The 25,249-nt window shown below is 50.7% G+C and overlaps 3 protein-coding genes and 1 non-coding gene across 4 annotated transcripts; all 4 read right to left on the bottom strand.

Annotated features, from left to right (window-relative positions):
- Nucleotides 1-200: 200 nt before the first annotated feature.
- On the bottom strand, nucleotides 201-256 carry LOC129200508 (U5 spliceosomal RNA). Its single transcript, XR_008574939.1, has one exon. It is a non-coding gene; the product is annotated as a U5 spliceosomal RNA (small nuclear RNA).
- A 7,191-nt stretch (nucleotides 257-7,447) lies between these two features.
- LOC129200506 (inositol 1,4,5-trisphosphate receptor-interacting protein-like 1) lies at nucleotides 7,448-8,446 on the bottom strand. Its single transcript, XM_054811822.1, has one exon. It carries the CDS (start codon nucleotides 8,444-8,446, stop codon nucleotides 7,448-7,450), a length of 999 nt encoding a protein of 332 aa, XP_054667797.1.
- A 3,746-nt stretch (nucleotides 8,447-12,192) lies between these two features.
- On the bottom strand, nucleotides 12,193-13,191 carry LOC129200505 (inositol 1,4,5-trisphosphate receptor-interacting protein-like 1). Its single transcript, XM_054811821.1, has one exon. The coding sequence runs from the start codon at nucleotides 13,189-13,191 to the stop codon at nucleotides 12,193-12,195; it is 999 nt and encodes a 332-aa protein (XP_054667796.1).
- A 3,746-nt stretch (nucleotides 13,192-16,937) lies between these two features.
- LOC129200507 (inositol 1,4,5-trisphosphate receptor-interacting protein-like 1) lies at nucleotides 16,938-17,936 on the bottom strand. The gene has a single exon (XM_054811823.1). The coding sequence runs from the start codon at nucleotides 17,934-17,936 to the stop codon at nucleotides 16,938-16,940; it is 999 nt and encodes a 332-aa protein (XP_054667798.1).
- Between the last annotated feature and the right edge of the window lie 7,313 nt (nucleotides 17,937-25,249).

The raw sequence follows: 25,249 nt of genomic DNA, 5'->3' as shown, positions 1-25,249 counted from the left end.
AGCCTCTCTGGGCAACCTGCTCCACTGCCTCACCACCCTCATATTGAAGAATGTCTTCCTAATATCTCATCTAAATGTACCCTCCTTCAGTTTAAAACTGTTACCCCTCCTCCTACCAATACACTCCCTGATAAAGAATCCCTCCCCATCTTTCCTGTAGGCCCCCTTCAGGTACTGGAAGGCCGCTATAAATAAAGTGTTCCTCTCCCTGGAAATCTTTAGTAAAAGGCAAAAGATTTATACGATCTGAAGAGAAGTCTGAGGTCCCTCATGCCATCACTTCTGGATTGCTGTTCCTGACACAGTGGCAATTTTTGACCCTTTAGGCTGAAGTGCTGAAAGCACAGATTCTGATACAAATACTAATAGAAAAGACCATGTTGATCTTTATGTAGCATATTTATAGGAAGTTCATGAAGAGTAGGAGCTTTACTATGCCATCTAGCCAGAAGGTACCAGGTAGTGTACCTACACAGTGTGTTTCAGTTCACTGTCTTTCCTATAGGCTCTCATTTGATCCACATAAGTTGGTCTTTCCCATTTCTCCTTCCTTTCTCCATGTTTTCTTTTGAGTCTTAGTTTCCAATGCAAACAAAAGTTCAAAGTAAAATTCAGCCTGAACTGTTGAATTAGCTCTCTGGTCAGCCACAGGATACCCTGCCAAGCCTGCCTTGGATGCGGACTTCTCTGGGAAGACCCACCTGGTTCTTGCAGCTCATCTGTGAGCCTTCAGGAATTTTGCCATGGGATGTCTGCCTGCAGAAAAGGACAGAAGGAGGACAGAGGACATGATAAATCCTTCAATATGCAAAAGATTAAAATGGAAAAAGACATGAACTGTTTCCTCTCCTTGACCATGTGTAGCCATTAGCTTAAGTGTATTTAAAGTTATGAAAATATCTACCTATTAGTGCAGGGAAAGCCTGGAATAAACTACTGAGGAAACTTGTGGAATATTTCCTCAGGGAATTACTATGAAACATAAATATATCTCAGAGGTAATTCAGTTACATTTATCCTACCTCACAGCAAAGCAATAAACTGGACACTAGGAGGTCTCTCTCTGCTCTGCCTTGCCTTGAAATGTGAATTGGCATTGAAGACACTGCATCACCAGGCCATAGCTCCCAACCACATTGTATGTGACTCTAATTGGTTCAACAATACCAGAAAAACACTTCTGCTTATATTTTTAAAGAGGCAGGCTTCAGAAATCTGTTGGTGAAATAAAGCCTGAAAGAGAGCATTCCATCTGGGCTAACCTTTTTTCCCGTACGTCTGTCCCTGTGAAATGTTTTATGTATGTATTCTTTGGAAATCATCTAGCAGAAACAGCTGTGTGTGCTGCCCACCTGCTAAAGCCTACAATCTAGTGTTATTTCAATTAGATTTGATTGCAGGAAAAGTTTATGAAACAGCTATCAATGATTTCATGCCATCTGGCTTCCGCTTTTCTCCTGTTTAGAGAAACCCTGTGTTTACATTGATTGGCCTTCTATATATACAAGCATGATTGAGTTTTATTATTCTTTTTATTTGTCTGATAGCAGTGTGCTTGGTGCTGTACAAACTTACAATGGAAAAGAAGCTGTCAAAGATTTCAAGCTGTGAAGTTAGCTCAGATATACACAAGGCTTCAGCTGAGAACATAGCAGAAGGGAAATTGTATTCTAAAAATCCTGGTTTATTAATTAGGATATAAAGTTTCCACTGAGGGTAAAACATACTTTATCTTGGTTTTAGCCATGTAAAAACTAAGTCCTTGAGCAAGACAGTACTCTGGTTCCCTTCCAGAGTCAGCAGAATAAGACAAAAACTTTATGAGGAGAAGTAGGTCCAGCCAAAGTCATGTCTCAGGTGGGGTAGATTGCCTCTGGAGACACTTCCTTTCCTCTGTTCATCATCATGGGAGCTTGGACAGACAGCCTAGGCTGGGCTTACCTTCTCAACTGCTAAAATATAAGAGAAGATGAGTCGCCCCTTGACCACTGGCCTCCTTGACAACTTTTAACCCCCCCAAATTATAGAAATATTCTCTTTGGTTAAGAAAAGCTCTCCCATGAGCTATTTTTGCTTTAGTAACATTTAGAAGTTTGCTCTCCTCTCAGGTGGAATATGAACACAAGTCTTTTAAAATGTTGGCTTTGTTTTTCCTTCTCCCCTCAAATCCTTGATGTTTCTGTTGTCTGTGAGGATTTGGTGCATAAAAGTCAATCTGAAATTGGTTGTCTTAGTGGCAGAACAAAATCATCATCTAGCTTTGACCTGAATTCAGTTGTGGCAGGCTTTAACCCTGGTTTAGTTGAACCTGACATTTCAAATGAAAACTGAAAGGTTCATTCCTGTTTGGACAAACCAGCTTTAGGAAATGACAGTTCAAACTCACACAGCCATCTTGTGTGTTTGTCCCTCCTGAGATGGACCGAATTTAGGTGCATGAGTTGACTTTGGAATTAACACCATCTGCTCACGCTGTGCTTGCTTAAGGTTTGCTTGTGCCGCTTGCCTCTTCCTTCCCAGAAGGATGACATGCTGTGTGGGGCTTGCAGGCGGTCTGGGCATATGTTAGGTTGTCAAACTCAGTGGTCTGAAGGCATCCCTACTCTTTGGAAATACTGTAACCTTTTGAAACTCAATAAAAAAAAGAGAGGTTATTCTTCCATTAGAGGATCCAGACCTCTTCTAAATTGACATTTTGGGGTTTATTCCATAGCAGTGTACCTGCCTGGAATACCAACACCAACAGAAATTAGACTAAAAGAAATAGGATAAAACTGTAAATGCTGTGGTGAACAGTGTGTTTCTTTAATTTCTATAGTGCCCACTACAATGATTTGCTCCCTGACTTGCATTGTTTTGTGCAACTGCAGCGCAGGTGTCACAGAGCTGTTTCTATTTAAACCAGCATGCAGGCATATGATGAAACTTCAGTGGAAATTAGCTGTTAAACACCTTGCAGACCTGGCCTCGGGTGCTTGCAAGCTGAGATCCACTCTATCTTATGTGCCCTGCTGTCTTTTAAGAACAGATTAAGAACCTCAGTTGTCTGTATGCTTTTCTTGCTTTCACCATGGCACCAAGTTTTGAAACGTTTTACTCAAAAAAAACCCAAAAACACACAGGCCAGCTGGAGTGGAAAACAATGTACTGTTACCACATTTTTAAACCAAATATTTGAAGAAAGTGAACAATTCTCTTCAAACCCAATGAAAGTGGGGGGAAAAGCAAACATATTTGATTTTGCAGATTTCCTTATGAATTATGTACTACTTTTTACTAAAACAACTTATGCTAATATTATTGTAATAAGCAGTGCAGCTCTGACTCATGGTCGGCTGAAGAGGTATGTGAGGAGAACGCAGGAAACTTTGCTATAGCCTCCCATAATTCTCTGGAATACAAATAGTGTAATTAGCCTGGTACTGCTGAATATATATGAATGTAGACAGATATAGAGCACAGCTTCTACATACTTACAAGCACATATTTAAAGAGCAGCTAAGCACTGATTCCACCATTATTCATCTATATTTTTGTTACTAATTTTCATGACTAGAGAACCTAGTGGCTAGACTAAACTGTAATCACTGCCACCAGTAAAAAGACCATGTCTGCAAAAAATGTAAAAGCATTGAGCCCTACTCTGGAAAGCTAAAGATGTGCCTTGATACAGTTTGGGTTTTTTTCCAAACACACAGGGAACTGAGGCATGGGTGCATCCATGTTAACACTATGGATAGACGGGGGCATTTACAATTCCATTCTTTACAAGAGTAGCAGTCTGCCTTACTGCAATCAGCTGCAAGATGTTTTGACTACATATGCAAGAACATCGAGGCACCTAAATTGAGAAATTTCAAACCAGAGAATTAGGAAGCTGAAGGACTTTGGGTGTCTGAATCTCAGTGATTTATTCAAAGGTATTTTATGAAGCTGTGGAAGAGCCAGCTCTTGACTCAGACTTTGTAAGTCCCAACTCAGAACTTTGGCCCAGGATCAATTCCTTTAAGTTCAGAAATATATAAAAAAATAAATGCTATTTAGGTTCTGAAACTGCTAAGATTTACCCGTGACCTTAATGCTAATCCTCCAGGCTAAGTGGAACAGATCACGTGTTTAAAGTAGGAACATGGATAAATCTTCACAGCAGTGGGGCGTAATTATAAAAATTTAAAATCTCTATAATAACTGCCTGCTCTCCAGCTTGTTGAATGCAACCTCCTGGAAAAAAGGAAGACAGCGCTCCCAAGACAGAAAACAACAACCCTGATGACAAGCTAATACAAAGAGTCTAAAAGAACTGGGTTATTACCATGAAAAGAAAATCAGCAATACAATTGGCAATTTAAGGAACAGAGACTGTCATTAAATAAATACATGTGCAAACCAGAGGCTAGTATTATTGCCAAAAATAGACCTGCAGAATATGGAAGTGATTAAGCTATTTCATTTGAAAACCTTTTCATACTTTGAGTGCATCTGATCTTAGATGTACAGTGTGAATAAGCTATATTTGTCATATATATATATACACACAGATATCATATATATATTTTCTGTCTGCATACAGAATAAACTCTAAAATGTAAAAGCAGTGGATAATAATCAGTGAAATTAATCTTGGACCATTACATGCCAAAAAACTAAGGCAAAATTTTTGTTACAAAACCTCAACCCATTACGATTTTCTTAGAGAATTAAAAATCATCTCAAATTAGTCAGGAGATACAAAAATGGTTCATGAAATGTCTTGAATAAATGAAGGTTAATGTATAATTCTCTATTGAACGCATACAGTCTTTATTTTACTATATGGTTTCAGAGCAATAAGAAATAATATATTGCGCCTTGACACTTTCATCTGTGTTTCACCATAGGAGGTTTTTGTAACTCTTGATAGATCTTGCTGGTGTAAATTTTATTCCAGCTGAGCATCTGGTCCTTATTTTCACTGATTTTATATTAGCTGAATGACTAACAAAACTGTAAAGAACTATGTTCATAAAATGAAAATGGCATTCAAAATATACTGCTGGAGAAAAAATGTTTCAAAAAAGAAGCTGGATTATGCATAAAGAAAAGGATTTCGACTGTCCTATTGAATCTCTTCCGAATCCTCTTACATAAGACATAGAACAATTTAAGAGAATGGGGAAAAATGGAAGAACTTGAGGAGCACAGAGAATCTTGATGGAAGATGAGAGTAAAATTTATATTTATCACAGCATCTCTAAACTCCAGAGAATCACATTCTGCAAATGCCTGTTAAACACAACCACTTCAGTTGGAAGAGACCGACAACGATCATCTAGCCCAACTGCCTGGCCACTTCAGGGCGGAGCAAAAGTTAAAGCACGTTGTTAAGGGCATTGCCCAAGTGCCTCTTAAATGCTGACAGGCTTGGGGCATCGACCACCTCTCTAGGAAGCCTGGTCCAGTGCTTGACCACCCTCTCGGTAAAGAAGTGCTTCCTAAAGTCCGGTCTGAACCTGCCCTGGCGCAGCTTTGAACCATTCGCACACGTCCTGTCACTGGATCCCAGGGAGAAGAGATCAGAGCCTCCCTCTCCGCTTCCCTTCTCAGGAAGCTGCAGAGAGCCGTGAGGTCGCCCCTCAGCCTCCTTTTCTCCAAAGCAGACAAGCCCCGAGGCCTCAGCCACTCCTCATAGGACATTCCTTCTAGCCCTTTCACCAGCTTTCTTGCCCTGCTCTGGACGCTTCCGAGTACCTGAATATCCTTCTGAAATTGCAGGGTCCAGAACTGCACGCAGTACTCAAGGTGAGGCCGCACCAACGCTGACAATCCCCTCTGCTGACCAGCTGGTTACACTGTGTTTGATGCACCCCAGGACGGGGGTTGCCCTCTCGGCTGCCAGGGCACACCGCTGACTCATATTGAGCCTGCTCTCACCCAGCACCCCCAGATCCTTTTCTGCAGGGCTGCTCTCCAGACACTCCTCTCCCAGCTTATATTTGTGCCTGGCATTACTCTGTCCTAGGTGCAGAATCTGGCATTGGGACTTGGTAAATTTCATCCCATTAATCGTTGCCCAGTGCTCCAATCTATCTAGATCCCTCTGCAAGGCATCTTGTCCCTCAAGAGGGTCAACAGCACCTCCCAGCTTGGTATCGTCAGCAAAGTTGCTAATGGTGCATTCAACTCCCTCATCCAGATCACTGACAGATGTATTGACCAGAACTGGCCCTAGAATTGAACCCTGAGCAACACCGCTGGTGACAGGTCGCAAGCCAGACGTAACCCCATTCACTAAAACCCGTTGGGAATTGTGACGAGAAGTGATCTCCTACAAACTTCAAGAATTCCCAAGACCTGCTCGTCCCAGCAGCGTGGTATTCGCAGCTGATGTCTGGGAAGGCGAAATCTCCCATAAGGACAAGGGCTACCGATCCAGCAGTTTCTCTTAGTTGACCCAGAGGCTCTCAGCCACGTCGTCGCTAACTGTAAGAGCTGTACAGTCAAAGCTCTCCCTTGCATACAGCACAAAACCTCCACCTCGCCTGGCATGCCTATCCCTCCTGAACAGCCGGTAGCCGTCCATCCCAGCACTGTGATCGTGGGGCACATCCCACCACGTCTGAGCACCCTCCTCAGAGCCAGGACGTGCTTTCTTCTGTTCAGGTGGAATTTCATGTTTTTTCCTTGGTGCCCACTGGTTCTTGTCCTGTCGGTGGTCACCAGTGAGAAGGGTCTGGCTCCCTTGCCCTCGTTCCCTCCCATCCGGCATACACGCACAGAGGCGTCTTCCCCTTCAAATGGAAGCAGAGCAGAAAAGTGGAAAAGAAAGGAAAAGGGGGTCAGGGGAAGCATTCTCTTTTGGTACTACTTACTTACCTCAAAATGCCGCCCCGCTGCTGCTGCATCTGAGCAGGTACCAACCTGCTCCCTGCCCACGTTCCCCAACAAAGTGTTGCACGGCCGCTCAGAGACAGAGGGTTGGTTAAAAGAAGCTACTTTATTGTCGCCTTTGCTTTGCGTAAAGGTCCCAGAGGGGATCAACTCTTTCCAGCAGGATGGGTGGTCCCATCCTGCTACAGGTGGCAACAGGAGCCTCAGTTGCAATGGCATCTTCAGCCGGACCGGCGGAGGTTCCCCAAGCTCCGTTTACGCTGAGCTCCAACTGAGCCGTGTCACGTCCGTGCCTACTTTGCTCCGATCTGCGGCAGCGACCCCCCAGGCAGTCTCTGGGATGAGCAGATGGTCTGTCCCCGTGTCCAAAATTGTCACCTGGGCCCCACCAGTGTGAGAGGGAAGTAGGTCCTCAGGGTCCCAGGCGTGGGTGTGGCCACGAGGTATGGGTGCCGAGCTGCAGACCTCTGAGGTGGCAATCGTCCCGCTGGGTGTGCCTCGCCCTGCGTCTGCAGAGCGGCATCTCGCCAAGAGCGCAGCTCTCCGGCCATGCTGCGCTGCTGGTAAAGCTGGCCTCTGCCTACTCAAGGCTCAGGTAGGCGCCCGAGCTGCCTTGCTGCACCGCAAAAATCATCTCAGTGCAGATGTTCATCCTGGAGGTGGTTCTCAGCTGGAACTTGCAGGACTGGGAGGAAGGCAGCACCATCAGCTGGCAGTGGTGCGACTGAGGCAAAAGCAGCCAGGCTGATCTCACCAGCAGTTGGACCCAGCAGGCGATTTTCTCCACGTCCAAGTAGGAGCGTGTGCAGAGGGCGCGTAGGAGGCACGAGCTCTGATCCCTCGGCAGCCGGTCGTCGGGGTGGTGCAGAAAGCACGAAATATCCCCCAGCAGCTGCTCCCTTGAGCACACGCACTCCAGCAGCACGTGGATGCTGGAGTGCCTTGCTGGCAGCTGCCCCGTGGTGTCCAGCTCCAGGCGGAAAGAGTGCCCGGGGGGTGGCCGCAGGAACACCAGCAGGCGGTAGGCGATGTTGTTCCCGTGGACGCTCCAGGTTTCATAGGTGCCGTCCATCCCGACGGCCGGGTGCATCTGCGGCATGAAGGTCTTCTTGGAGAGCACGCGGCAGACACCGAGGAGGTCACCCACCAGCTCCTTCAGCGCCTCGCACGTGTCGGGCAGGCCCTGCATCGGCAACGGGGCGGACGCAGCCAAAGACCTGAGGCCACGGCGGTCTCCCTCATCCTCGTCGTCGTCCTCCTCCTCACTGCCGGAGCTGTCCTGCTGACTGCAGCTGCCAGAGGCAAGCTTCATTTCCCTGGCCAGCCAGCAGACCTCAGCGAGCAGGACCAGGGCTCCTGCAACGGTCCACAACGGCCACCGCTGCAAGACGGAAAGGAGCGTGGCTCCCTCGGCGCTCCTGCTCTGCTCGACCTCCTGCAGCAGCCGAGTCATCTCCTGCTGGAGATACTCCTCGCGCTGCTGCATCCGCTCGGTCGCGGCCACATCTATCTGGTGGTCGTGCTTCAGCCCGTGCTGGACGGCCAGCACAGCCAGAAGGAGGGCGATTGCCGTAGCCATGGCCTGGAGAGGGTGGGAGAAAAGGGGGCTGAGTAGGGCTGGGTGGGAGACGGGGTGAGGGAGCAAGGGCAGGCTTTGTGAGCACTGCACGGGTGGGAGCCACGGGCTGTCCCAGGAAAGCGTTTGGGCACTGCCGTCAACAGGCTCGACAGGCCGCAGGCCCTGGCTGGAGACAGCATGGGGCCCGTCCTGCCCAAGCCGCCCTGATGGCCGGCCCCCGTCTGGGCTGTACCCCGTGAAAGGGCGAGCGACACCCGAGCAGAATCTGCCGAGGCCCTTTCCCTGCCCCACAACAGCGTCCCGTGGAGCCACGGGCCACCAGCACATCCCCAAAGCCTCTCTGGGTCCCTGGCACCACTGGGAGCTCTGAGCACCTCTTCCCCCAGCCCCGAGGGCGGTACCGTGCCCTGCCCTGAGGGGCTCGGCTCTCGCTCCGGGTTAGAAACCCCCCCGGCCACCCTCCCCGGCCCCCATCCAGCCCAGCCTTCCCCCTGCATGCTGCACTCACGGTCGCCGGAGCCAAACAGCAGCGGGGCTGCCTGGTGCTGTCCCTTGGGACAGCTCCCATTGTGACCTGTCCTCTCTGACGTCACAGTCACCAGAGCAGCATCACCCAGCCGGCAAGCCCCGGCCTTCGTCCCCATCGCCCGGCTCAGCGCGTCCTGGGCATCACAGCAAGGACGAACCCGCCTGGCACGAGCCAGCTCCCGGGGGCTCTCTTGACAAGGCGGGCAGACGCCCCCCAAAACCGTCATGGAGATGAAAACGGGGACTGTAGCTGGATGTCCCTGACTGACGTAGAGAGGGGCAGAGCTTTCTGGGCCAGGTGGTCTGACTCTGCCTTGCCTTGAAAAGAAGAGCTACGAGCCCTTGGGCAGAGACAAAACTCCTCCTCCCTCTTCTCCTCTTGGATGCCTTCTGCCGGGGCAGGACTTAGCCCTGCAAAGCCTGACGATCAAGCCAAATGCAAATCGTGTCCCTGGTGCAAGTGGAAAAGATCCTGTGGCTCCTGTCTCTGGCTACCCACTTGCCCCCTGCAAGGGCAAGCCAGGGGGCTGGAGAGGCCACGGCGGGTGCAACGTCTCTCCACTCCCCCGAGGTTTCCCCGGTTCAGGAGAGGCCCCTGTACACCGCGCTGGAGTGCTCCGCTGTGGATCGTGCCTCCCAGAAGCCTGGCCCGTTCTGCATGAGTGCATGCCTTGAGACCCAGACACCGCAAAAGCTTGCTTTAGCCTTGCTGCGTATGTGCCAAGGCTGACACGGCTGCCATGTTTCTGTCAGTTCAGCATGTGCACAACCGTACATCCGATGCGCCTCCCGCCCAAAGCCGCCTGGAGGCAAAGAGAGGGAGAGAAGGTCAGTGAGTGGGAGCGTGCCCTGAAGTCCCTTTCTGTGTTAAGTCTCTCTTGTCGAGGGAGTGGGGAGTCGTGGTGCCAAGCAGAGGAAACATACCGTTGGTCTGTCTGCCTGTGACCATAGGCATTCCACCCAAAGGAATCCAAAGCGTGCACATGTGAGAGAAGGTGACGTGGCCCGTGGCTGGGGGGACCAGACTGGACTAGAATGGACTAGAATATTTTCAGTTGGAAGAGACCGACAACGATCATCTAGCCCAACTGCCTGGCCACTTCAGGGCGGAGCAAAAGTTAAAGCACGTTGTTAAGGGCATTGCCCAAGTGCCTCTTAAATGCTGACAGGCTTGGGGCATCGACCACCTCTCTAGGAAGCCTGGTCCAGTGCTTGACCACCCTCTCGGTAAAGAAGTGCTTCCTAAAGTCCGGTCTGAACCTGCCCTGGCGCAGCTTTGAACCATTCCCACACGTCCTGTCACTGGATCCCAGGGAGAAGAGATCAGAGCCTCCCTCTCCGCTTCCCTTCTCAGGAAGCTGCAGAGAGCCGTGAGGTCGCCCCTCAGCCTCCTTTTCTCCAAAGCAGACAAGCCCCGAGGCCTCAGCCACTCCTCATAGGACATTCCTTCTAGCCCTTTCACCAGCTTTGTTGCCCTGCTCTGGACGCTTCCGAGTACCTGAATATCCTTCTGAAATTGCAGGGTCCAGAACTGCACGCAGTACTCGAGGTGAGGCCGCACCAACGCTGACAATCCCCTCTGCTGACCAGCTGGTTACACTGTGTTTGATGCACCCCAGGACGGGGGTTGCCCTCTCGGCTGCCAGGGCACACCGCTGACTCATATTGAGCCTGCTCTCACCCAGCACCCCCAGATCCTTTTCTGCAGGGCTGCTCTCCAGACACTCCTCTCCCAGCTTGTATTTGTGCCTGGCATTACTCTGTCCTAGGTGCAGAATCTGGCATTGGGACTGGGTAAATATCATCCCATTAGTCGTTGCCCAGTGCTCCAATCTATCTAGATCCCTCTGCAAGGCATCTTGTCCCTCAAGAGGGTCAACAGCACCTCCCAGCTTGGTATCGTCAGCAAAGTTGCTAATGGTGCATTCAACTCCCTCATCCAGATCACTGACAGATGTATTGACCAGAACTGGCCCTAGAATTGAACCCTGAGCAACACCGCTGGTGACAGGTCGCAAGCCAGACGTAACCCCATTCACTAAAACCCGTTGGGAATTGTGACGAGAAGTGATCTCCTACAAACTTCAAGAATTCCCAAGACCTGCTCGTCCCAGCAGCGTGGTATTCGCAGCTGATGTCTGGGAAGGCGAAATCTCCCATAAGGACAAGGGCTACCGATCCAGCAGTTTCTCTTAGTTGACCCAGAGGCTCTCAGCCACGTCGTCGCTAACTGTAAGAGCTGTACAGTCAAAGCTCTCCCTTGCATACAGCACAAAACCTCCACCTCGCCTGGCATGCCTATCCCTCCTGAACAGCCGGTAGCCGTCCATCCCAGCACTGTGATCGTGGGGCACATCCCACCACGTCTGAGCACCCTCCTCAGAGCCAGGACGTGCTTTCTTCTGTTCAGGTGGAATTTCATGTTTTTTCCTTGGTGCCCACTGGTTCTTGTCCTGTCGGTGGTCACCAGTGAGAAGGGTCTGGCTCCCTTGCCCTCGTTCCCTCCCATCCGGCATACACGCACAGAGGCGTCTTCCCCTTCAAATGGAAGCAGAGCAGAAAAGTGGAAAAGAAAGGAAAAGGGGGTCAGGGGAAGCATTCTCTTTTGGTACTACTTACTTACCTCAAAATGCCGCCCCGCTGCTGCTGCATCTGAGCAGGTACCAACCTGCTCCCTGCCCACGTTCCCCAACAAAGTGTTGCACGGCCGCTCAGAGACAGAGGGTTGGTTAAAAGAAGCTACTTTATTGTCGCCTTTGCTTTGCGTAAAGGTCCCAGAGGGGATCAACTCTTTCCAGCAGGATGGGTGGTCCCATCCTGCTACAGGTGGCAACAGGAGCCTCAGTTGCAATGGCATCTTCAGCCGGACCGGCGGAGGTTCCCCAAGCTCCGTTTACGCTGAGCTCCAACTGAGCCGTGTCACGTCCGTGCCTACTTTGCTCCGATCTGCGGCAGCGACCCCCCAGGCAGTCTCTGGGATGAGCAGATGGTCTGTCCCCGTGTCCAAAATTGTCACCTGGGCCCCACCAGTGTGAGAGGGAAGTAGGTCCTCAGGGTCCCAGGCGTGGGTGTGGCCACGAGGTATGGGTGCCGAGCTGCAGACCTCTGAGGTGGCAATCGTCCCGCTGGGTGTGCCTCGCCCTGCGTCTGCAGAGCGGCATCTCGCCAAGAGCGCAGCTCTCCGGCCATGCTGCGCTGCTGGTAAAGCTGGCCTCTGCCTACTCAAGGCTCAGGTAGGCGCCCGAGCTGCCTTGCTGCACCGCAAAAATCATCTCAGTGCAGATGTTCATCCTGGAGGTGGTTCTCAGCTGGAACTTGCAGGACTGGGAGGAAGGCAGCACCATCAGCTGGCAGTGGTGCGACTGAGGCAAAAGCAGCCAGGCTGATCTCACCAGCAGTTGGACCCAGCAGGCGATTTTCTCCACGTCCAAGTAGGAGCGTGTGCAGAGGGCGCGTAGGAGGCACGAGCTCTGATCCCTCGGCAGCCGGTCGTCGGGGTGGTGCAGAAAGCACGAAATATCCCCCAGCAGCTGCTCCCTTGAGCACACGCACTCCAGCAGCACGTGGATGCTGGAGTGCCTTGCTGGCAGCTGCCCCGTGGTGTCCAGCTCCAGGCGGAAAGAGTGCCCGGGGGGTGGCCGCAGGAACACCAGCAGGCGGTAGGCGATGTTGTTCCCGTGGACGCTCCAGGTTTCATAGGTGCCGTCCATCCCGACGGCCGGGTGCATCTGCGGCATGAAGGTCTTCTTGGAGAGCACGCGGCAGACACCGAGGAGGTCACCCACCAGCTCCTTCAGCGCCTCGCACGTGTCGGGCAGGCCCTGCATCGGCAACGGGGCGGACGCAGCCAAAGACCTGAGGCCATGGCGGTCTCCCTCATCCTCGTCGTCGTCCTCCTCCTCACTGCCGGAGCTGTCCTGCTGACTGCAGCTGCCAGAGGCAAGCTTCATTTCCCTGGCCAGCCAGCAGACCTCAGCGAGCAGGACCAGGGCTCCTGCAACGGTCCACAACGGCCACCGCTGCAAGACGGAAAGGAGCGTGGCTCCCTCGGCGCTCCTGCTCTGCTCGACCTCCTGCAGCAGCCGAGTCATCTCCTGCTGGAGATACTCCTCGCGCTGCTGCATCCGCTCGGTCGCGGCCACATCTATCTGGTGGTCGTGCTTCAGCCCGTGCTGGACGGCCAGCACAGCCAGAAGGAGGGCGATTGCCGTAGCCATGGCCTGGAGAGGGTGGGAGAAAAGGGGGCTGAGTAGGGCTGGGTGGGAGACGGGGTGAGGGAGCAAGGGCAGGCTTTGTGAGCACTGCACGGGTGGGAGCCGCGGGCTGTCCCAGGAAAGCGTTTGGGCACTGCCGTCAACAGGCTCGACAGGCCGCAGGCCCTGGCTGGAGACAGCATGGGGCCCGTCCTGCCCAAGCCGCCCTGATGGCCGGCCCCCGTCTGGGCTGTACCCCGTGAAAGGGCGAGCGACACCCGAGCAGAATCTGCCGAGGCCCTTTCCCTGCCCCACAACAGCGTCCCGTGGAGCCACGGGCCACCAGCACATCCCCAAAGCCTCTCTGGGTCCCTGGCACCACTGGGAGCTCTGAGCACCTCTTCCCCCAGCCCCGAGGGCGGTACCGTGCCCTGCCCTGAGGGGCTCGGCTCTCGCTCCGGGTTAGAAACCCCCCCGGCCACCCTCCCCGGCCCCCATCCAGCCCAGCCTTCCCCCTGCATGCTGCACTCACGGTCGCCGGAGCCAAACAGCAGCGGGGCTGCCTGGTGCTGTCCCTTGGGACAGCTCCCATTGTGACCTGTCCTCTCTGACGTCACAGTCACCAGAGCAGCATCACCCAGCCGGCAAGCCCCGGCCTTCGTCCCCATCGCCCGGCTCAGCGCGTCCTGGGCATCACAGCAAGGACGAACCCGCCTGGCACGAGCCAGCTCCCGGGGGCTCTCTTGACAAGGCGGGCAGACGCCCCCCAGAACCGTCATGGAGATGAAAACGGGGACTGTAGCTGGATGTCCCTGACTGACGTAGAGAGGGGCAGAGCTTTCTGGGCCAGGTGGTCTGACTCTGCCTTGCCTTGAAAAGAAGAGCTACGAGCCCTTGGGCAGAGACAAAACTCCTCCTCCCTCTTCTCCTCTTGGATGCCTTCTGCCGGGGCAGGACTTAGCCCTGCAAAGCCTGACGATCAAGCCAAATGCAAATCGTGTCCCTGGTGCAAGTGGAAAAGATCCTGTGGCTCCTGTCTCTGGCTACCCACTTGCCCCCTGCAAGGGCAAGCCAGGGGGCTGGAGAGGCCACGGCGGGTGCAACGTCTCTCCACTCCCCCGAGGTTTCCCCGGTTCAGGAGAGGCCCCTGTACACCGCGCTGGAGTGCTCCGCTGTGGATCGTGCCTCCCAGAAGCCTGGCCCGTTCTGCATGAGTGCATGCCTTGAGACCCAGACACCGCAAAAGCTTGCTTTAGCCTTGCTGCGTATGTGCCAAGGCTGACACGGCTGCCATGTTTCTGTCAGTTCAGCATGTGCACAACCGTACATCCGATGCGCCTCCCGCCCAAAGCCGCCTGGAGGCAAAGAGAGGGAGAGAAGGTCAGTGAGTGGGAGCGTGCCCTGAAGTCCCTTTCTGTGTTAAGTCTCTCTTGTCGAGGGAGTGGGGAGTCGTGGTGCCAAGCAGAGGAAACATACCGTTGGTCTGTCTGCCTGTGACCATAGGCATTCCACCCAAAGGAATCCAAAGCGTGCACATGTGAGAGAAGGTGACGTGGCCCGTGGCTGGGGGGACCAGACTGGACTAGAATGGACTAGAATATTTTCAGTTGGAAGAGACCGACAACGATCATCTAGCCCAACTGCCTGGCCACTTCAGGGCGGAGCAAAAGTTAAAGCACGTTGTTAAGGGCATTGCCCAAGTGCCTCTTAAATGCTGACAGGCTTGGGGCATCGACCACCTCTCTAGGAAGCCTGGTCCAGTGCTTGACCACCCTCTCGGTAAAGAAGTGCTTCCTAAAGTCCGGTCTGAACCTGCCCTGGCGCAGCTTTGAACCATTCCCACACGTCCTGTCACTGGATCCCAGGGAGAAGAGATCAGAGCCTCCCTCTCCGCTTCCCTTCTCAGGAAGCTGCAGAGAGCCGTGAGGTCGCCCCTCAGCCTCCTTTTCTCCAAAGCAGACAAGCCCCGAGGCCTCAGCCACTCCTCATAGGACATTCCTTCTAGCCCTTTCACCAGCTTTGTTGCCCTGCTCTGGACGCTTCCGAGTACCTGAATATCCTTCTGAAATTGCAGGGTCCAGAACTGCACGCAGTACTCGAGGTGAGGCCGCACCAACGCTGACAATCCCCTCTGCTGACCAGCTGGTTACACTGTGTTTGATGCACCCCAGGACGGGGGTTGCCCTCTCGGCTGCCAGGGCACACCGCTGACTCATATTGAGCCTGCTCTCACCCAGCACCCCCAGATCCTTTTCTGCAGGGCTGCTCTCCAGACACTCCTCTCCCAGCTTGTATTTGTGCCTGGCATTACTCTGTCCTAGGTGCAGAATCTGGCATTGGGACTTGGTAAATTTCATCCCATTAATCGTTGCCCAGTGCTCCAATCTATCTAGATCCCTCTGCAAGGCATCTTGTCCCTCAAGAGGGTCAACAGCACCTCCCAGCTTGGTATCGTCAGCAAAGTTGCTAATGGTGCATTCAACTCCCTCATCCAGATCACTGACAGATGTATTGACCAGAACTGGCCCTAGAATTGAACCCTGAGCAACACCGCTGGTGACAGGTCGCAAGCCAGACGTAACCCCATTCACTAAAACCCGTTGGGAATTGTGACGAGAAGTGATCTCCTACAAACTTCAAGAATTCCCAAGACCTGCTCGTCCCAGCAGCGTGGTATTCGCAGCTGATGTCTGGGAAGGCGAAATCTCCCATAAGGACAAGGGCTACCGATCCAGCAGTTTCTCTTAGTTGACCCAGAGGCTCTCAGCCACGTCGTCGCTAACTGTAAGAGCTGTACAGTCAAAGCTCTCCCTTGCATACAGCACAAAACCTCCACCTCGCCTGGCATGCCTATCCCTCCTGAACAGCCGGTAGCCGTCCATCCCAGCACTGTGATCGTGGGGCACATCCCACCACGTCTGAGCACCCTCCTCAGAGCCAGGACGTGCTTTCTTCTGTTCAGGTGGAATTTCATGTTTTTTCCTTGGTGCCCACTGGTTCTTGTCCTGTCGGTGGTCACCAGTGAGAAGGGTCTGGCTCCCTTGCCCTCGTTCCCTCCCATCCGGCATACACGCACAGAGGCGTCTTCCCCTTCAAATGGAAGCAGAGCAGAAAAGTGGAAAAGAAAGGAAAAGGGGGTCAGGGGAAGCATTCTCTTTTGGTACTACTTACTTACCTCAAAATGCCGCCCCGCTGCTGCTGCATCTGAGCAGGTACCAACCTGCTCCCTGCCCACGTTCCCCAACAAAGTGTTGCACGGCCGCTCAGAGACAGAGGGTTGGTTAAAAGAAGCTACTTTATTGTCGCCTTTGCTTTGCGTAAAGGTCCCAGAGGGGATCAACTCTTTCCAGCAGGATGGGTGGTCCCATCCTGCTACAGGTGGCAACAGGAGCCTCAGTTGCAATGGCATCTTCAGCCGGACCGGCGGAGGTTCCCCAAGCTCCGTTTACGCTGAGCTCCAACTGAGCCGTGTCACGTCCGTGCCTACTTTGCTCCGATCTGCGGCAGCGACCCCCCAGGCAGTCTCTGGGATGAGCAGATGGTCTGTCCCCGTGTCCAAAATTGTCACCTGGGCCCCACCAGTGTGAGAGGGAAGTAGGTCCTCAGGGTCCCAGGCGTGGGTGTGGCCACGAGGTATGGGTGCCGAGCTGCAGACCTCTGAGGTGGCAATCGTCCCGCTGGGTGTGCCTCGCCCTGCGTCTGCAGAGCGGCATCTCGCCAAGAGCGCAGCTCTCCGGCCATGCTGCGCTGCTGGTAAAGCTGGCCTCTGCCTACTCAAGGCTCAGGTAGGCGCCCGAGCTGCCTTGCTGCACCGCAAAAATCATCTCAGTGCAGATGTTCATCCTGGAGGTGGTTCTCAGCTGGAACTTGCAGGACTGGGAGGAAGGCAGCACCATCAGCTGGCAGTGGTGCGACTGAGGCAAAAGCAGCCAGGCTGATCTCACCAGCAGTTGGACCCAGCAGGCGATTTTCTCCACGTCCAAGTAGGAGCGTGTGCAGAGGGCGCGTAGGAGGCACGAGCTCTGATCCCTCGGCAGCCGGTCGTCGGGGTGGTGCAGAAAGCACGAAATATCCCCCAGCAGCTGCTCCCTTGAGCACACGCACTCCAGCAGCACGTGGATGCTGGAGTGCCTTGCTGGCAGCTGCCCCGTGGTGTCCAGCTCCAGGCGGAAAGAGTGCCCGGGGGGTGGCCGCAGGAACACCAGCAGGCGGTAGGCGATGTTGTTCCCGTGGACGCTCCAGGTTTCATAGGTGCCGTCCATCCCGACGGCCGGGTGCATCTGCGGCATGAAGGTCTTCTTGGAGAGCACGCGGCAGACACCGAGGAGGTCACCCACCAGCTCCTTCAGCGCCTCGCACGTGTCGGGCAGGCCCTGCATCGGCAACGGGGCGGACGCAGCCAAAGACCTGAGGCCACGGCGGTCTCCCTCATCCTCGTCGTCGTCCTCCTCCTCACTGCCGGAGCTGTCCTGCTGACTGCAGCTGCCAGAGGCAAGCTTCATTTCCCTGGCCAGCCAGCAGACCTCAGCGAGCAGGACCAGGGCTCCTGCAACGGTCCACAACGGCCACCGCTGCAAGACGGAAAGGAGCGTGGCTCCCTCGGCGCTCCTGCTCTGCTCGACCTCCTGCAGCAGCCGAGTCATCTCCTGCTGGAGATACTCCTCGCGCTGCTGCATCCGCTCGGTCGCGGCCACATCTATCTGGTGGTCGTGCTTCAGCCCGTGCTGGACGGCCAGCACAGCCAGAAGGAGGGCGATTGCCGTAGCCATGGCCTGGAGAGGGTGGGAGAAAAGGGGGCTGAGTAGGGCTGGGTGGGAGACGGGGTGAGGGAGCAAGGGCAGGCTTTGTGAGCACTGCACGGGTGGGAGCCACGGGCTGTCCCAGGAAAGCGTTTGGGCACTGCCGTCAACAGGCTCGACAGGCCGCAGGCCCTGGCTGGAGACAGCATGGGGCCCGTCCTGCCCAAGCCGCCCTGATGGCCGGCCCCCGTCTGGGCTGTACCCCGTGAAAGGGCGAGCGACACCCGAGCAGAATCTGCCGAGGCCCTTTCCCTGCCCCACAACAGCGTCCCGTGGAGCCACGGGCCACCAGCACATCCCCAAAGCCTCTCTGGGTCCCTGGCACCACTGGGAGCTCTGAGCACCTCTTCCCCCAGCCCCGAGGGCGGTACCGTGCCCTGCCCTGAGGGGCTCGGCTCTCGCTCCGGGTTAGAAACCCCCCCGGCCACCCTCCCCGGCCCCCATCCAGCCCAGCCTTCCCCCTGCATGCTGCACTCACGGTCGCCGGAGCCAAACAGCAGCGGGGCTGCCTGGTGCTGTCCCTTGGGACAGCTCCCATTGTGACCTGTCCTCTCTGACGTCACAGTCACCAGAGCAGCATCACCCAGCCGGCAAGCCCCGGCCTTCGTCCCCATCGCCCGGCTCAGCGCGTCCTGGGCATCACAGCAAGGACGAACCCGCCTGGCACGAGCCAGCTCCCGGGGGCTCTCTTGACAAGGCGGGCAGACGCCCCCCAAAACCGTCATGGAGATGAAAACGGGGACTGTAGCTGGATGTCCCTGACTGACGTAGAGAGGGGCAGAGCTTTCTGGGCCAGGTGGTCTGACTCTGCCTTGCCTTGAAAAGAAGAGCTACGAGCCCTTGGGCAGAGACAAAACTCCTCCTCCCTCTTCTCCTCTTGGATGCCTTCTGCCGGGGCAGGACTTAGCCCTGCAAAGCCTGACGATCAAGCCAAATGCAAATCGTGTCCCTGGTGCAAGTGGAAAAGATCCTGTGGCTCCTGTCTCTGGCTACCCACTTGCCCCCTGCAAGGGCAAGCCAGGGGGCTGGAGAGGCCACGGCGGGTGCAACGTCTCTCCACTCCCCCGAGGTTTCCCCGGTTCAGGAGAGGCCCCTGTACACCGCGCTGGAGTGCTCCGCTGTGGATCGTGCCTCCCAGAAGCCTGGCCCGTTCTGCATGAGTGCATGCCTTGAGACCCAGACACCGCAAAAGCTTGCTTTAGCCTTGTTGCGTATGTGCCAAGGCTGACACGGCTGCCATGTTTCTGTCAGTTCAGCATGTGCACAACCGTACATCCGATGCGCCTCCCGCCCAAAGCCGCCTGGAGGCAAAGAGAGGGAGAGAAGGTCAGTGAGTGGGAGCGTGCCCTGAAGTCCCTTTCTGTGTTAAGTCTCTCTTGTCGAGGGAGTGGGGAGTCGTGGTGCCAAGCAGAGGAAACATACCGTTGGTCTGTCTGCCTGTGACCATAGGCATTCCACCCAAAGGAATCCAAAGCGTGCACATGTGAGAGAAGGTGACGTGGCCCGTGGCTGGGGGGACCAGACTGGACTAGAATGGACTAGAATATTTTCAGTTGGAAGAGACCGACAACGATCATCTAGCCCAACTGCCTAACTATTTGAATTATAGGTCTAGCTGTAACGTGTTCAGGAATCATCTTGTTGGCAACTGGACACTTTTCCTTAAGCATATACGTGCATGCATCTGGTAGTGTGACTTCAGCGTGCATTGGGGAGAACTGTCACCCTGACTGCATTGGCAGCACAGAACCTTGTAGGTACTTGAACTGTAATGTCCAGAAGGAGTGGTTCAAGAAAATGTCAGTCCAGTCATTACCATGGTCATTGATGCTTTAATATGATTTTGCAGAAAGCTAGCCTAAATAACCCACTCTTAAATTGCTCTGGAAATAATAGACACTCTTTAGGCAAGTTTCACACAGGCACTTTCAGAGTGCACAGGGGAATTCCAGACAAACTTCTGAAGGGGTAGGCTCATTTCTCAGTTAGATAATCAGTGTTTTATAACTTTGAAGAATATTTTTCCTTTGTCTTCGGGTAATTCCATTTTCTGTTACAGAAACCATCTCTAGAGCTCACACTATGTTATTACCTCATGTGAATGAATTAATCTCTTTTATCATGGTGAACATAAAAAAATCATTGACGTCTTTGCTACAAATTACATTATTTTATATATATTATATGTAATATATATTTATATTAGTCTTTTCATCTCCTGATGCATGAGATGTATATTCGTCTCATACTACATTTTAGATCAAAATTCTACCATCATTTAGGGCTATGCAGGTCCACAGGCTTGTAAGCAACCTTTGATAAATTTTGAAACCTAAGATTCAAAAAAATTTGCTACGTGGACAGTTAGGTTTTTTCCTACTTACATTATGCCCATATTTAAAAATCTTTAGCTTGCATTAAACTTCAATGCCAGAATCAAGACCTGGCTGTCCTTAAGAAATTACTCTGAGCTTTAGATTGCAGTCCTAGTATGACAAGTCATGCCATTCAGAAGTAGTAAGTAATAGGTTGAAGTCCCCAGCAAGAGTGAACCCTATTTTGATGATGGGCAAATTTAGGATGCTTAAAAATGCATAGTGAGCTTTATAACACGCTTGTGCAGACAGATAGCGCTTACAAGGAGATTTAGCTAAGTGTTTGTTCAGATGAGTAAAGACTAAATTTCTTGGCTTCCTACATGCATCCTAAATTCCTTTAGGAACAGACTGGGTCACATGTAAAACCAAGGGGATGAAATGAATGTATCTCTACCAGAAAAGGCTTCCCATCTTCTGGTACTTGCCCCCTGAAAATCTTGCTTAGTGGGATGTGAGAAACCAGGGCTGAGAAGGCATTACGCTCTCTTCCCGACCTGGCATGGCTCTAACAAGCCATAGTATCTAGACTTTCAGCTTATTTCCAGGGTAAATTCTCTGCAACTTTTCTCATCTTTAGAAATATTTTTCTCATGATTTTCATTAAAGAGATTTCCCAAAGGTTTTTACAGAACAGGAAAAATTGGGTTTGCAACTGAATTCTTACATGGAGTGGGAGATGGTTAAGTAACTGGAGAAACTGTATTGCTCATTTCTTCTTCTCATCCAGACCTTTTCCAGAAATTAGTTAAGTGATCAAATCCCAAAACAAATCCAACCCAGAGTGTTTCAAATTGTTCCTCATCTTCAAGACAAGCAAAAATCCTTCCTTTTTATACCTCTGCCACAAGTTCGTTTTTAAAAGATGCCCCGAAGTATTTGATGCTTCAAAGGAACCGAAGAACATTGGATAGTATTTGAAATCACTCATCCTAATATTTAAAACGTTTCTTCTGTTAAAAGTAAGTAAGACTGTCCTTCGATGAAAATACTGAATGACATGTCATTCTGCCTTAAATCTGAGCTGAAAAAATCAATTAGCAATGAGAACGGATAATGCTAAGATATATATTGCAATAAGAGGACCAGCAGAGAGAGGGAAATTTAGAATGATAGCTACATCAAGCACAGCAGACTTGATTAAAAATTTAGCAGTTCTGCTGATGAATGTCCTAGTTCAGATTTGGAAAACATCTATGAACTTAATTTTCCACTGATTAAATAATCATTTTATAAACCGTGTATAATTCATGTAATGTTAACTCAACAATTTTGTGAAATACGACTGCAGCTAAACAGTTAACACATGCCCAGTGAAACAGGACTTGCAGCAGATCATTAGCATGAACTGGACAGGGTAAAACTCCTGATCTCAGCTGCCCAATTCCCTCCCATTTTCCACGGTTACTGAACATAGCAGTATATATACTATCCAAGGTACTCCAGGACCAGATCTCCATTGCAAGTGTTTCCAGATAAGGGTCCTTAAAGGTGGGTGCCTGAATCCAAGGTTCAGCATCGTCATACAAAACCCACACTTGAGAGATGCTGAACTGCAATTGATCTCAGCTAAATCCTCAAGAAGTAGAGAGTAATCAACATTGATTTCAAAGAAAATGAGTGTTCTCCAAAGTGAAAAACTCTGATAACCCAGGTTACTCTTCATTGACTTCATTCAGGATGGTTGTGGTGGGGAATTATAGTATGCCCTGGAAAACAGCTCAGTTTTGCTGCAAAAAATTGCTGCTGAATTACAGGCATAGAATTACCCCCACTTCTTAGAGAGGTAAGGGTGATGCCTTTGTTAAAATGTAGAGCAGTGAAATTATGTATCAAAAAATAGTTATAGTGAGGCAAAACAGATTGCTAGTAGTAGGGATAGAGCAGGTTTTGACTTCCATCTGCCTTGATGAGAAAACTCAATGGGACTTAGCAGGAAAGCGTGAATACATGTAGACTGGAAATTAGGAGACAATTGCTAATTATTAGAAAAAATGGATTCTGGAAAGGTCTCCTAATCACCATAGTAGAGTCTAAAATAGAGCTCAGTTGGTCTACAAGTGATATGATGTGGAATGATATGGTCAGGAGTTGAACTCAGAGACCTAGGATGTAGTTTTCACCCAGTGTGAGGAGATGTACAACTAACTTAAGCTGGTTTAAATCAACAAGAGAAGAGCAATGGGAGGTGAAGAGATTAGTCTTCCCACATCATATCAGCAAGGATTATGAAAGGCCAGAATAAACGCATTTCAGTTTCATATTTTAAGATCTCCCTAGAAAAAGCAAAACCTTAAGAATATCAGCACCAGAAAGAATACTTTAAAATCTTCCACAATTTCAAGTGTTCCTAAATGCGACTTTTACAGTTCCTCTCCATTCAAACATTGTCTTATTTATACTAAAACTGATGTGGAGCAATCTAGCCTATTTGGAAGAAAATAGGAGAAATTAATATCCCAATTATAACTTTTCCAAGTGTTCTCAGTGTAAATCCAAATAAAACCCAACAAAGCTGGGCTGGCTCACAGCTTTGAAATGTGCTTGAGATCTGCTGTAAATATTGAAATCACATTTGCCTTGCAGTTTTGCCCGGATTTCATTATGAGGTGTTAGTTTCATTGATGCCTCAAGGACTGTGAACTCAGATTAAAACTAGTGAGAACTTTGACATGCACCTTTGCAAAAGATCCTCAGCACAGCTTTGCCTCTGCCTCACACCTCTGAGCAGCCACTCTAGGTTCCAGAATTTGGAGGCACTAAAGAAGCCAGAAACCCATGGGGAAAAAAAGGAAAATGTGTCTGTATGACAGCTAAACTTCTCCAGAGGATGCTGCAATTGCTCATATGTGGGACTTCTAATTGCCAAGACCTCCAGCAGCCCCTTTCTTGTTTTCTTCACCTCCAATCTGCACCAAAATATCTTATTTTTGCTCATCCTGTAGCAGATTCTGTGGGTAATTTCTGTACTTGCTGTCTTGCTCTGAAGGTTATTAAAAGCTTGGAAGAAAAGCATATTGACTGGGAGGTTTTTCTTGGCTGAGGCCCATAATAGTGAAGCAGCGCACCCACGTAACAGGGGTCCACCCTCACAAGTTTAAAGCTCAGTCTAAAATCCACCAGGCACCCAAAGGGAAAGCACAAGCCAGTATTTAAGGCACATCAAAATTTCATGCGAATAGCTAAATATAATGAAATATCATCTGTTGTGTGCGATATGACAGGTGAGCCACACTCGCGTTGCCCAGGCTGAGCCCCCGAGCAGCGGCTGTGTGCCTTATCTGTGACTCCTGGGGACCGGCCGGTCTGCACAGTCGGGATCCCAGCTACTCCCTTTCTCGCTTGCCTTTAAGGCATATACTGACTGATAACAGCTTATCCTCCGTTCACTCTCCCTTCTTGATAATGCACATCTCCTGCCTGTGTGATTTAGACCCTGCCCCGTGTCTGGAGATGAGAAGTGAAAGCGGTTTCTCTCCCCCCGAAGGTGAGAGGAAATGTTTAGATTATAAATGTTCCTTTGCCCAGCTGGGCCCCCGCTTTAAAAATCACCTTTTTGCTCATGGAGGAAGCAACACGGTCTCAGCTAAATGCTATGATGCTTGTTCTGTCACTGGGTGACATCATGTTGCCATGGCAATGCTTGGCAGCATTTCATAGAGGATTTCTGAATTTCAGATAATGGAATTTAAAAAGGGCTTTGGTCTGAACTTTTCAGGGTCATTTTGAAACAGAAGATCCTGTCCTTTTATCTGTTATAATGAAAGCGGGGGGAACCCAAAGCAGGGCAGTAGCAGGCAAGCCAGGGATAGCTCATGTAAAACTGAGAAGAACTGACCTTCAAGGCGCACTAGGTATCCCCTCCACCCAGTTATTTCTTTACTTAAGCTTGAGTTGTTCTGATGTTGGACTTTTCACTTATAGGCATATGCACTAAAGCACACACATCTCTTCACAAATTAATAGCTATCATCTGTCATGTAAAATGGTGTTTCAAATTTACATCACTGGCTTTTACCAAGAGGTTTCCTCATCACTAGCTGTCATTCTCAGGAGGATCAGGAAGTACTCTGAAAAATCAATGGCTTCTTTTGAATAATGGGAGCATCTGCTTTTGTAAGTGATGTAATTTCATCAGATCAAGTTTTTAATACACACTGTTTGTTCTCTGTTAGATGGCTAAAAATTTATTTAAAGAACAGTTACAGTGCGTGAAACTCATGAATTAAAATATCATCAGAAAAGTCAGGCTGAAGTTTATCAATTTCAGCACAAAGTCATGGTATTGTGGGAGGTTTGATTACTTTTATTAGGCAATAGAAAATCTGTGTGTTTTCAATACTCAGATACTTCCTACATTATTGATCACATGTGCACATTCTGGTTTTGAGAATGAAGGAAAAAATATTCAGTGTACTTTTAAGTCGACCAGAAAATAACAGTTCCTTATAAAAATTACTTTCTTAGGAATTACTTCTTAAGTTCTCAAGCTTTTGTTTCAAAAGAACCATCAAGCAGAAAGCATGCAGGAGAATTATAGATCAATAGATCTGGTCAGCATGCAAAAGAAAATACATAATAAGCAATAATGAAGTTAATTGCCAGATTTCTTGCCTTTGGGTACCTGCAGTTTAACTGCTTCTCATTTTTGCTAACTCTTAGGAAAACAAGGGAGACTTCAACAATATTCTAACTATTTCCAAAGTTTGGGGAAGCATTTGTCAGAGCAATTTGCATGGAATGGCATTAAATATGTTTTATCTGCCACAAATAAGTATCAAGTAATCATTTTAATGAATAGACACACCCAATGATACACAGACATTAATGTCAATTCTTCTGTATTTATTAAATAATTGTACATTTCCCCATACATTATTGCACTAAAGTATGTGATTCTTCCCAGAC

This window comes from Grus americana, unplaced genomic scaffold (assembly GCF_028858705.1).
Source record: "Grus americana isolate bGruAme1 unplaced genomic scaffold, bGruAme1.mat scaffold_228, whole genome shotgun sequence".
In the NCBI taxonomy this organism is placed as follows: domain Eukaryota; kingdom Metazoa; phylum Chordata; class Aves; order Gruiformes; family Gruidae; genus Grus; species Grus americana.
Note: the sequence above shows the minus strand (reverse complement) of the source record. Positions and strands in the feature narration are given on the sequence as shown.